The sequence below is a fragment of the Arachis ipaensis genome, chromosome B10 (genome assembly GCF_000816755.2).
Source record: "Arachis ipaensis cultivar K30076 chromosome B10, Araip1.1, whole genome shotgun sequence".
In the NCBI taxonomy this organism is placed as follows: Eukaryota; Viridiplantae; Streptophyta; class Magnoliopsida; order Fabales; family Fabaceae; genus Arachis; species Arachis ipaensis.
Window position 1 is genome coordinate 1007005 of NC_029794.2, and position 11960 is coordinate 1018964.

The 11960-nt window shown below is 34.4% G+C and overlaps 2 protein-coding genes and 1 long non-coding RNA gene across 3 annotated transcripts in view; all 3 read left to right on the forward strand.

Moving 5' to 3' along the window:
* On the forward strand, positions 1774–5878 carry LOC107623454 (probable LRR receptor-like serine/threonine-protein kinase At1g74360). Its single transcript, XM_016325718.2, has 2 exons — positions 1774–2180; positions 2437–5878. The coding sequence occupies exons 1-2, from the start codon at positions 2114–2116 to the stop codon at positions 5607–5609; spliced, it is 3240 nt and encodes a 1079-aa protein (XP_016181204.1). The 5' UTR covers positions 1774–2113; the 3' UTR covers positions 5610–5878.
* LOC107619886 (UBP1-associated proteins 1C-like) lies at positions 5971–8824 on the forward strand. The gene is made up of 2 exons (XM_016322124.2): positions 5971–7289; positions 8078–8824. The coding sequence occupies exons 1-2, from the start codon at positions 7104–7106 to the stop codon at positions 8621–8623; spliced, it is 732 nt and encodes a 243-aa protein (XP_016177610.2). The 5' UTR covers positions 5971–7103; the 3' UTR covers positions 8624–8824.
* LOC107623482 overlaps positions 10942–11960 on the forward strand; it is a 1315-nt gene continuing 296 nt past the window's right edge. Inside the window, exons 1-2 of the long non-coding RNA XR_002355212.1 lie at positions 10942–11163; positions 11450–11957. This is a non-coding gene — a long non-coding RNA (uncharacterized LOC107623482). The remainder of the gene's footprint in view (positions 11164–11449; positions 11958–11960) is intronic.

Here is an 11960-nt window from a genome sequence, read left to right on the forward strand (position 1 = left end):
TCTAAATCATATTAGACATACTATAAAAAAGTAAATAAAATAAATAAATGAATTCCTCCAAAAATAAATTTGGAAAATTGAGGTGACCATGAGCATGCATGTTAATTAACTGGAGTCTTGAAGTAGGGGTGTAAGTTATCGAACTGGACTGAAAATTATCGCAAAATCGAATCGAAAATTACAACAACCGATTTGAAAATCGAAAAAATCGGTTTTTTTGGTTTTTCTGACAAAATCGATCGGTTCGGTTCGGTTTTTGGTTGGCTCGATAGAAATCGAACCGAACCGAACCGAAGATATGCATACATTTCAATGTTTTAACCATTTTAACCTTTAACCTAACAACAAAAATCCTCAACCCCTAACCATTTCAATGTTTTACTCTTATTATTTCAGTTTATTGACCTCTAATTATTATGATTCATATTCTTCTCATTAGAAATTAAAAACCGAAAAAACCGGTCGAACCAAACCACTGTTAGTTCGGTTCGGTTCAATTCGGTTTTTATAAAATCAGCAAACCAAACGATTGTATGTCTGTAGAAATCGAACATATCGGTTCGATTAGTTTTTGATCCAAAACCAAATCAAACCGAACCGATAACACCCCTATCTTGAAGCACCTATACATTATTATGGCTAGAAAATTGTTAGAAGATACAAGAAGTGAATTTTCCGTACAGACTCCTAAATTCCACAAAGTAATATAAAATATTAAAATATAAAAAAATGGTGTTATAGGATAAGGTATGCAATTTCGTGTGTATAACTAGGTTAGTGTCCCGAAGCTAACAAACAAACATGCTTTATCATAATAGTCAAAGTTCAAACCCGTGCGCGCCAATCTTCTTCCCTCAACCGGTCAGCAACGGCGGCTCCACCGTGATCCTCACTCTCTTCCCATTTCCCTTCTCCAATTTTTACATTCTTTTTCAGTAATAACATAAGTTCGTTTAAAATTTTAGGATTTTTTTAAATAAATAAAAAAATATTTTATTTATTAAAATAAATAATTTTAAAAATAATTACAAAAATACGTAATATATATTCAGTTTGGTCTCTAAAGTTACACTTGAGTCTCAATTTAGTCTTTGAAGTTTCAATTGCCTCAATTTAGTTCCTAAACTTTTCAAATTTTAATCACGTTAGTCCCTACAATGATTTCCGTCACAGAGTCTTTGGGGACTAAATTGAGGCAATTAAAATTTCAAAGACTAAATTGAGACTCGAGTGTAACTTTAGGGACCAAATTGAGTATTATCTCTATCTTATTCCATTTACATTGTAAACGAGATAAGACAGAACGAAGTAATACGTATATATTTTGTTTACCGTATAAATAAAATATGTGTAAAGTTATCTTGTTTACACGACATGCTATGTATTTTCGTAATTATTTTTAAAATTATTTATTTTAATAAATAAAATATTTTTTTATTTAAAAAAAATCCTAGAATTTTGTCATTGGCTTATAATTTTTTTTGGGAAGGTACAAATAAGTATTTGAGAATATTTTGTAATAGACTTTTGGATTATGAAAAATCTATCTACCATGTGATTATATTCTTATTCATTATTCGAATTATCAAACTTGAATATAATTGTTCAATTTTTATGTATACATTTACCGCCTTACAAGTAATATAAAAGGCAAAATAACTAAATGAATTTATAACATTGAATAAATATAGATGAAATTAAAAAAATGTGTCAGAACCGCTTAAATTAAATAAACATTAAACCATTGAATAAATACCAGGCAAAGCAGAAAACACAAGTGATATTGACATTCATATTCATCAACAAACAAAATACCAATAAGCACTTTTTTAATTTATTAATAAATATTAACATCATCATCAGCAGCAATTGCAATCCATGGTTCCTTAAAAATAAGTCCCCTAAACATGATATCACCACAAAGAAAAAATGGAAAGGGAAGACACAAACCATAGTGTTTCCACACCAAAACAACAAAAAATAACATCACCATATCAGTGGCTTCAATTTCCTCAACATAAAAAAAATCTGTTTCCTTGGAATCCCCACCAAGTGTTTGAGTTTTGTCCTAAGAGAGAAAAGTAAAAATAGTACAAAAGAAGGATCCTTATTAATGTCACAGAAGGAAGCAGATTCATGGGGCTTCCTGTTAGTCTGTTTCTTGGTCCTTTTCTTCCCAGGTACCATCTCAAAACTCACCCTTTAGCCCCTTTTGCTTTGTTTTATATGAATAAATAATCATTGGTTTATTTTATTGATGATGAATTGATGAACCTCACAATATTGTAATATAGTATAGCTTAATATAATCAAACCTCATTAACAATAAGAGCATGTATATCAACTTTAGATCCTATGAGCAGTTGGTTTCCTATGTAGTTTAGTTTTTCCTTAGGTTGATGCTGTCTCCTAAGTTTTTGTCTTTTCTTGTGTTAGGTAAATTGGTTGCTGGGAGTTCAATGGATACAGACAAGCAAATTATGCTGAAGCTGAAATCTTACATAGAGAATCAAACTGTAGGTGAGACAGGAAGGTTTATGAACTGGAACAACTCAAATCATTGTGATTGGTCAGGAATCTCTTGCAGCCTCATCAATGGTTCAGATTCATGGAGGGTTGTGAGCATAGACCTCTCTTCAAGTTCCATATCTGGTGAGATGTTCAGCAACTTCTCTATGCTCACTGAGCTCACACACCTTGATCTCTCTGGAAATTCATTCATTGGTATGATTCCTGAGGACTTGAGGAAGTGCCAGAACCTTGTGTACCTCAACCTCTCCCACAATATTCTTGAGGGGGAGCTGAATTTGACAGGCTTGACGAGGTTGCAGATGCTGGACTTGTCTACAAACAGGATTCGTGGGGAAATTCGATCGAATTTCCCTGCCATTTGTGAGAGTTTGGTAACACTGAATGTCTCAGAGAATCACTTCACTGGTGGGATTGATGGATGCTTTGACCAATGCCTCAGGTTGCAGTACTTGGATTTGAGCACCAACAATCTTACTGGAAGCATATGGACTGGGTTCGCAAGGCTCAGACAGTTTTCGGTGTCAGAAAACTATCTCACTGGGATTGTTCCTTCTCATGCTTTTCCTGAAAATTGCAGCCTTGAAAAATTGGATCTTTCAGAGAATGGTTTTGTTGGTGAGGCCCCTAAGGAGATTGCTAACTGCAAAGAATTGGTGACTCTTGATCTTTCCAGCAACTATTTTAATGGGACGGTTCCTAAAGAATTCGGATCGATCTCAGGACTAGAATCATTGCTCTTGGGGAACAACACTTTTTCAAGAGATATTCCAGATTCCCTTTTGAACTTGTCCAAGTTGTTCATCTTGGATGTGAGCAACAACGGATTTGGTGGTGATGTACAAGTGATTTTTGGGGAACTCAGGCAAGTTAAGTTTCTTCTCCTTCAATCAAATTCCTACACTGGAGGACTGCTCACATCAGGAATTTTCTCATTGACAAATCTTTGCCGATTAGATCTAAGCTTCAACAACTTTTCAGGTCCATTACCTCCTGAAATCTCTCAATTGTCAGGTCTCACTTTCTTAACCTTAACCTACAACAAGTTCAGTGGACCAATTCCAGCTGAACTTGGAAATTTGACCAACCTTCAAGCACTTGATCTTGCCTTCAACAATTTCAATGGCTCAATCCCTCCAACCCTTGGAAAATTGAGTTCATTGCTATGGCTAATGCTTTCGGATAATTCGTTAACCGGTGAAATCCCACCAGAGTTGGGAAATTGCTCTAGCTTGTTATGGTTGAATCTTGCAAACAACAAGCTCTCTGGAAGCTTGCCCTCAGAATTGGCCAGAATCGGAAGAAATGCAATGGCCACATTTGAATTCAACAGAAGAAATACTATTGGCAAAATCATTTCTGGAAATAGTGGATGCTCAGCAATGAGGAGATGGTTACCTGCTGATTACCCTCCATACACGTTTGTGTATACTGTTCTCACAAGGAAGAATTGTAGAAGCCTTTGGTACAAACTTCTCAAAGGCTATGGTGTTTTCTCCACATGGACATATGATTCTTCCTCTAAATCATCACAGATAGGTGGTTATATTCAATTAAGTGGGAACCAGCTCAGGGGTGAAGTACCTGCAGAAATTGGTAACATGGTGAACTTCAGCATGCTGCAATTGGGGGATAACAAATTCTCTGGGAAGTTCCCATCAGTCATTTCAAACATGGCACTTATAGTCTTGAACATCTCCAGAAACAATTTGTCAGGCGAAATTCCAGGCGAAATCAGCAACATGAAGTCTCTTCAGGATCTTGATTTGTCTTGGAACAATTTCTCAGGGCCAATTCCTTCAAGTTTGTTCAACTTGGTTGAGCTTAGCACATTCAACATCTCATACAACCCCTTCATATCTGGTCAAGTGCCACAGAATGGATTTGTGATTTTTGACAAAAGTTCATATTTGGGTGACCCCCTCTTGAGCCTCCCTAGTTACATTAACAACAGCAATTCTTCACACAAACATAAACGCCTGACCAAGTCCACAAAAATTTCTCCATTTTTCATGTGTCTTTCTCTATCACTGGCCACGTTGGTCTTTGGACTCATCTGCCTAATAGTCTATTTCTTGCTGAAAACTCCGAAGGTGGAACAAGGATACCTTAAAAAGGTGGATAATGATTCCACAAGTTCAGGTTCATCACCATGGAATTCGGATACTGTCAAGATATTCCACTTGAACAAGACAGTTTTCACACATGCTGATATCTTGTTGGCAACAGGGAACTTCAAAGAGGATAGAGTCATAGGAAAAGGTGGATTTGGGACAGTGTACAAAGGAGTGTTTCCAGATGGTAGAGTAGTGGCAGTGAAGAAGCTTCAAAGGGAAGGTATTGAGGGCGAGAAAGAGTTCAGAGCCGAAATGGAGGTTCTGAGTGGCCATGGTTTTGGTTGGCCTCATCCAAACCTTGTTACACTCTATGGCTGGTGCCTATATGGTTCCCAGAAGATCCTTGTTTATGAGTACATAGGAGGAGGAAGCTTGGAGGATCTAGTCACCGACAAAGTGAGATTAACATCAAAGCGGCGCTTAGAAGTGGCAATTGATGTGGCAAGAGCATTGGTCTATTTGCACCATGAATGCTACCCTTCAATTGTTCATAGAGATGTTAAGGCTAGCAATGTGTTACTAGACAATGATGGTAATGCCAAAGTCACAGACTTTGGACTTGCAAGATTTGTTGATGCTGAGGATTCTCATGTTAGCACAATGGTGGCTGGAACAGTAGGGTACGTTGCACCGGAATATGGACAAACAATGCAAGCAACAACAAAGGGTGATGTGTATAGTTATGGGGTTTTGACTATGGAGCTTGCAACTGGGAGAAGAGCAGTGGATGGTGGTGAAGAGTGCTTGGTTGAATGGGCTAGGAGAGTTCTGGGGTTGAGCCATTCCGAGCCAGTTTCGGTCATGGAGGGTGAAGAGGAGATGCTTGAGCTGTTACAAGTTGGGGTTAAGTGCACAAATGAGTCACCACAAGCTAGGCCTAACATGAAGGAGGTCCTAGCCATGTTGGTCAAGATATACAACAATAACCCTAGTGGAGAATCAGGTTATGGCCACCTTGTTTAGTCCTAGTACAGTTAAAAGCTCTTGTGATTAGCAAGTTTAGTGATTTTGTCATAGGAAAAAAATGTGCATAGTTTAAGTTACCATACAGTATACATAGAAAGGAAAACAAAACATAAAATATGTTATGCACAGTTGATTATTGTGTAAAAAAGAAACTTCATCATTCAAGTTGAAGAGGTTGCTCAATTTTGTTTTGTAACTCTCAGATTTGTCATTGCTTGTAACTATGATTTAGTTTTAACACTTTCAATGAATACTGAGCATTTTCTGTTCATTGTCTTCATGACAGTATTTTATTTTTCCTTCTTCTGTACTAACATCTACTTCACTCTTCTTTTTAATAACATTTTCCTTCTTTAAAACTATTTATGATTCACGTTGAATGAATAGAACATTGTCACCAATCATAGTTAATTCAATTTAAATTATAAATAGAGAAGAAAAATGAGTTCATGACTTTGAGGCCTGATAACACTTGTATTAATTAAAAAGTATATCAGGTAGGTTTTATCCCAACAAATATATTAACAAATTAATGGAATGGTCAGCCTTTTTAGGCGATATCAATATTAAGTTAATATATTATTTTCTTTGTAGTAAATACTCCACAGTCCAAATAAAAGAATGGTATTAAAATTGTATTAGAATCTTCAAAGAAAGAAAAAAACAAAGGAATTTGTGTTTGCAGGCCTTCTTTATAGCTTTAAGAGAAGAAAGGATAAACAATAACCTTCACAGAGGTCTTTGCACAAAAGCTGTTAAAGATCAGAATGGTGGTGTGTTCTAGAATCCATCACTGTCACCCTATAAAAAAAAAGAGGGGGTGGAGGTAACCTAATTGATCAACAACTTGGCCATAAGCCCATAACATAAAAAGAAACTTAAGAAAGTCTTCAGTCTTCACCCTTTACTGCTATGTACTATTACTAGTTGCATGTTAAGATTTGCTTAATTTTATTCTTCTTTATGTTCTCTAAATAAACATCTCATTGATTCCAAAGCTAGTATAAGTAATTTAAATACACTAAAGTTATTGTGAAATTACAACAAATATGCAAAAGTGAGTTGGTAATATGAATAAGCATGCCATATACTGAAGAAACAAGCAATTCTAACACATCATTGGCATTGCAAAAGGGTACTATCATACTATTTTCACCTTGAAAATGATAGATTGTTCATTGTCAATTATACCCTCCTATCACATTGTCAAAATTTGAAGCCTAAGGATCATTTGGTCAATTGCCACTTTTACTCTTACAGTGTTAACAACTTCTTTTATCATAGTTGTTCATAAGATAAGATGGAGAGTCTCTTGAACTTACCTTTGTTGTGGATATAGAAACCAGGTTCAGGTTCATTGAGTAATTTATATTGCTAATGCTAAATAACATTATTTACAAGTAATAACTATATAGTATTTACTTGAGTTAACTCATGCAGTTTTATTAGTTTTATGTGCCTAGAATTTCTTACTATCAAATTTGGTTCATCATGAGATTGACACAAGGAATTGGAAAAAGTTCATTTGAGATCATGGATGGTAGGTGCAGGAAAGAGGAGAATACAATGGCAGTGGAAATTGCAATCCAGAGAGAGCTGGCACATAGGAAGAAGGTGGCAGCACCACATTTGAGATCACCAAATTCTAATTCCACTAAGGAGGTTTTTCCTTTACAGGTGATGATGATAATCTTTTCCTGTCATTGTTTACATCATATTGTTCCACAATCAATATCCTTTTTATTCTTTTTAATTATTATTCTTTGTTTTTCATTTCTGTCTACTCATGTCTCCCACTGTATTTTTCTAGCTTTCTAAATGCTGATTCTTTTTGACAAATTAGATTCTCCTTTCTGGTCTTATAGAGTAGAAAATACTCTCCTTTTTCCCCTTTTTCTTTTTTCTTCAACTTGTTTTATCTTTGGCCAGTAGCCTAACACTACTGTTCTTTAACCAACCTTGTTTTGGTTACTGTCACGAGACAAGTGTTCGCGAAAAAAATTGTGTTAAGAAAGGATGGAGACAAAATTAAAATCGTCTGACTCGCAAGACAACTTTTAAGATAATTTTTATACTAATCTAAAGACACTTAAAATATATGTATTGAGGACAATTTTTAAAACAAATTTTGTACCTTCAAAAAGAAGGAACTTGAGAAACAGATCTCTACTATCTCACTATCTACATCTTTTTTGTCCTAAGACAAAATCTAAATGCTACCTACTGCTAACTCTTTGAAGGGTGCTTAAGACTATTTTTCCTTCTACTCAAACTCTGCCATCTATACCTCTATTCCCAAATTCAACCCCCACCTAAATCTTCATCATATAAAAAATGAATTGGACTATTTACTTAGTTAATACTTTGTTTGGGAAATACAGGAAGTTAAGTAAACCTGTTGCTTTGCATAGTTGTCATCATATATATAAGATTTACTATCTATGAATCTTAAACTTGTTTCTCAGGTTAAATCACCAAGTCAAGCATTACCAGGTTCAACTCCAAGGCTATCTTTGAGTCAACACCTTTCTGGAACCAAGAGAAAGAAAACATTAGTCAATGCAGAGGCAGATAATAGTGTGTACTGCAAAATCTGCCAAGTATCTTGCTCAAGTCCATTCAATCTCAAGCAGCATTTGATAGGCCACAAGCACAGGGAGAAGCTGCTAGAACTCGAATCCGGCGAGAAAGATGGAACAAGTGAGAGTAATAGAAGCTATGAGAGGCAATGGTGTGATATATGCAAAGTTTCATGTATGAATGAAGAGTTGCTGAAGCTTCACTTTCAAGGTAAAAAGCACAAGGCTCAATTACAGAGGTTGGAATTTGATCAGCAAGGTGGTGTGCAGCTTCAAAATAAGCAACAAAAATGGTGTGAACTATGCAAATTATGGTGCATTGATGAGTTTTCATTCGAGCAACATCTTCGAGGTAGAAAGCACATCTTGCAGCTGCATGCTATGGAGAAAGAAAAAAACAAATTAAAAGAGAAAGATGCATTGATCTTATGAAGAAATATGATCACAAAAACAATGGTGACATATAGGACCAATTTAATGTGCAGCAACTATATGCAAATATGATCTAGAAATAGTATGCTATCATTAGTTTTCTTTAACAGAGACTCAGATAAGCATGAAACATTTTTACTTATGCTAATTATCTTAAAAGTTTTGTTCTATGCAATATGAAAATATAAATCAATTTAGCTACATATATAAACAGAAAATAGTTAAGAAATATGTCTAATTTAACCAAAGAGAATATAGAAACTGTGAGGAAAGATAAAAGATATTACTCAATTTACAAGAAACTTAACACTTTTTTCAATTACATTAAAAATATGACAAGAATGACTTCAAAAAACAAAATGATTAATTATCAGAAAAAGACATTCTAGCGCGCAAGCATCTCGTATTAACGCAGAGTCGGAGAAAGAATTATACCTAAGGAATATATAATATAGATAGTCTAACCTGATAATTATATTAACGACTCATTTCACAACTCGAATCCGTAACCTTCACATTAAATACAATATAATTGCATGCTTTCTTGATCTTTGTTGTAAGGCTCTTGATTATATGTGCAAAGTGCAATATATGGGCCAACAATAGCACATGCAAATGCTTTGAATGGATATTTCTTTTCTTTCTTTTAGCAAAGTTGTTCTCAGATTGATGAGTGCTTTGAAGCTAGCTACATGCATGTTCACATGTAAAGGCACAAACATGAACAGTAACACCCTGAATTTTAGCTGCTCTGCTTTAATTTGTGTCATGATCAAAATATATAATCTCTACAAAAATTTTCATTCTACTTAAATATTCCTATAAGGCTATTGCTATATATTGTTTCATGATGAAACCAAAGAACAATTCAATTATTCACATTGTGAAGTGCAGAATTTGACAACTCCTTTCACAATGTTTCAAATTTTTGGTAGGCTAGAGATGATTTGTTTTGCATATCTTCCCCATTATAGGAATTTGTAGGGTCCATTTTAATCCATGCGTAGAATAAATATATTAATTATAAGAAAAAGGCATGTGAGGAGTTGATAGTCGAGGATCGTTACATAATAATTTGGTCAAATATATCAAATCATCTAACGGTTCTCAACTAACAACTTTATATAAAGACAACTGCATATGAGTTAAAAAATTGAAAAAAAGGCTGTTTAGTCTATGTCATTATCGATAGGGCTGCATACGGATCGAATATAGCCTAAAATTCTATCCGATCCGTACTGCACTCATCGGATCGGATTGGATATAATATCCGCAATTTTTCAGGCCGGATCCGATCTGATCCATTGGATCGGATATCTGATATATCCGCATAATTAAAAAAATATATTTTCAAATTCTATTTGGCTGTTTTTACAAAAAAAATTTCATTTTTCACTTTAAGCATATTTAATTCTAAAATATTATAATTTATCAATAAAAGTTCTCTTGAATAACAAAAAAAAAACACAATATTTAAATTTAATTATTCTAAGTCGAAGTACAACATAAAAAATAAAAAACAAGATATCATAAAATTCATAAAACAACACACTAAAATTCATATCACATTAGGGTTTATTTTCTTAAACTATGTTATTTATATGTGATGTGCGGATATGCGGATTTGCGGATCGGATCCGCGGATATCATTGCCAAATTCGCAATCCGATCCTACCATAGTGCGGATCGGATAATATCCGCAAAATTCGGATCGGATGCGGATAATTACCGCGGATATGCGGATATTATCCGATCCATGTGCAGCCCTAATTATCGAGTATGAAACATACATTCTTAACCTCCACAACCTCAAATTTCATGGATCAAATGTTTGTTGTAGAATTGTATTTAGAATAAAAAATTAGTTATTACATATCCATTGAATCAAAATAATGTTAAGCATATTGGATTTAATTAAATGTGTTAAATACTTAAATGTATGTTGATAAAATAAAACCAACTAAATAAAAGAGCTGGATTCTTACAAGGAAATCAGTATTCAGTAGCATTATTGCTAGATTCTACAAATAAAGAGTTATGGACAGGCTCTTATTAATCAGATTATGAAATCCACTTGATGCCTAGATTTCCGGCTAAAAATTTTCATGTGTCTGTGAGTAGTGATTTCAAGTCATGGATAGAAAGTTGAGACATATTTGCCATACTTCACATCATTATTGTCCTGCACAAAGGAACACATCACCATCAATTGCTCCTCCACTACTATAACAACTAGTAGCTAGTGCATATATTACCTACAATTATCTATAATTATTATTTAAAATAAATTATTGAATTTGTTATTTATATTTCTTACATTTGCACTCTCAAGTTGTCTATAAATTGTGCATGCATAGCATTAGGATGAGGTAAAAGAGAAGAGAAGAGGAAGTAGTAGGTATACATAAATAATGGAATGCTCTAGAAGATCATCATCAAGAGATGTTTCTCTTAAGGAACTTAGCAGAAGGCTTGCTGAGTTTGCTGAAGACAGAGGCTGGGCTCAGTATCACAGCCCCAGAAATCTTCTTTTAGCTCTTGTAAGTAATAATTAAGCTTTAATTTGTTAGAATATAATTAGGATCAATTAGTATCAATTAGTATATCTGAATATTTATTGTAGGAGATTACGTCTTTATTATTATGATTCTCTTAGTACCTATAAATACCCTTTTATATTGTATTATTCTAGATAATTCGAATAGACAACTTGAATACACTCAATAATACACAAATCATTTCTCTTGTTTAGTCTCTTATTTCTAACATAATTAATTATTATAGGACTACATAATTCATGATGATGATGAATTTATGTATGCATAGGTTGGGGAAGTGGGGGAGCTATCTGAAATATTCCAATGGAAGGGAGAGGTTGAAAAAGGGCTACCAAATTGGAGCTCAGAAGAAAAGGAACACTTAGAAGAAGAAGTCTCAGATGTGTTGTTGTATTTGGTGCAGCTTGCTGATGTTTGTGGCTTGGATCTTGGTCAAGCAGCTCTCTCTAAGATTCTCAAGAATGCCAAGAAATATCCACTAAATAATAATTAATCCAAAAATACTTTTAAGTCCATGACCTTCACAAAATTTAGACGAATCAGTCTCTGACGGAAGCATTTGGACGGATCAGTCCCTAACGGAGGCATTTGGAAAGAGGGACTGATCCGTCCAAATTTTATAAAGGTCGGAGACTTAAAAGTATTTTTCAATGGTCAGAGACAGAAATGTTTGCAGGACAAAAGGTCAGAGACCTATTTATCTTTTTCTCTAATAATTAATACAAAAACCAATGCAAACTTCATGTCACTTCTATATATTCTGAAAAAGCTTTTAAGTA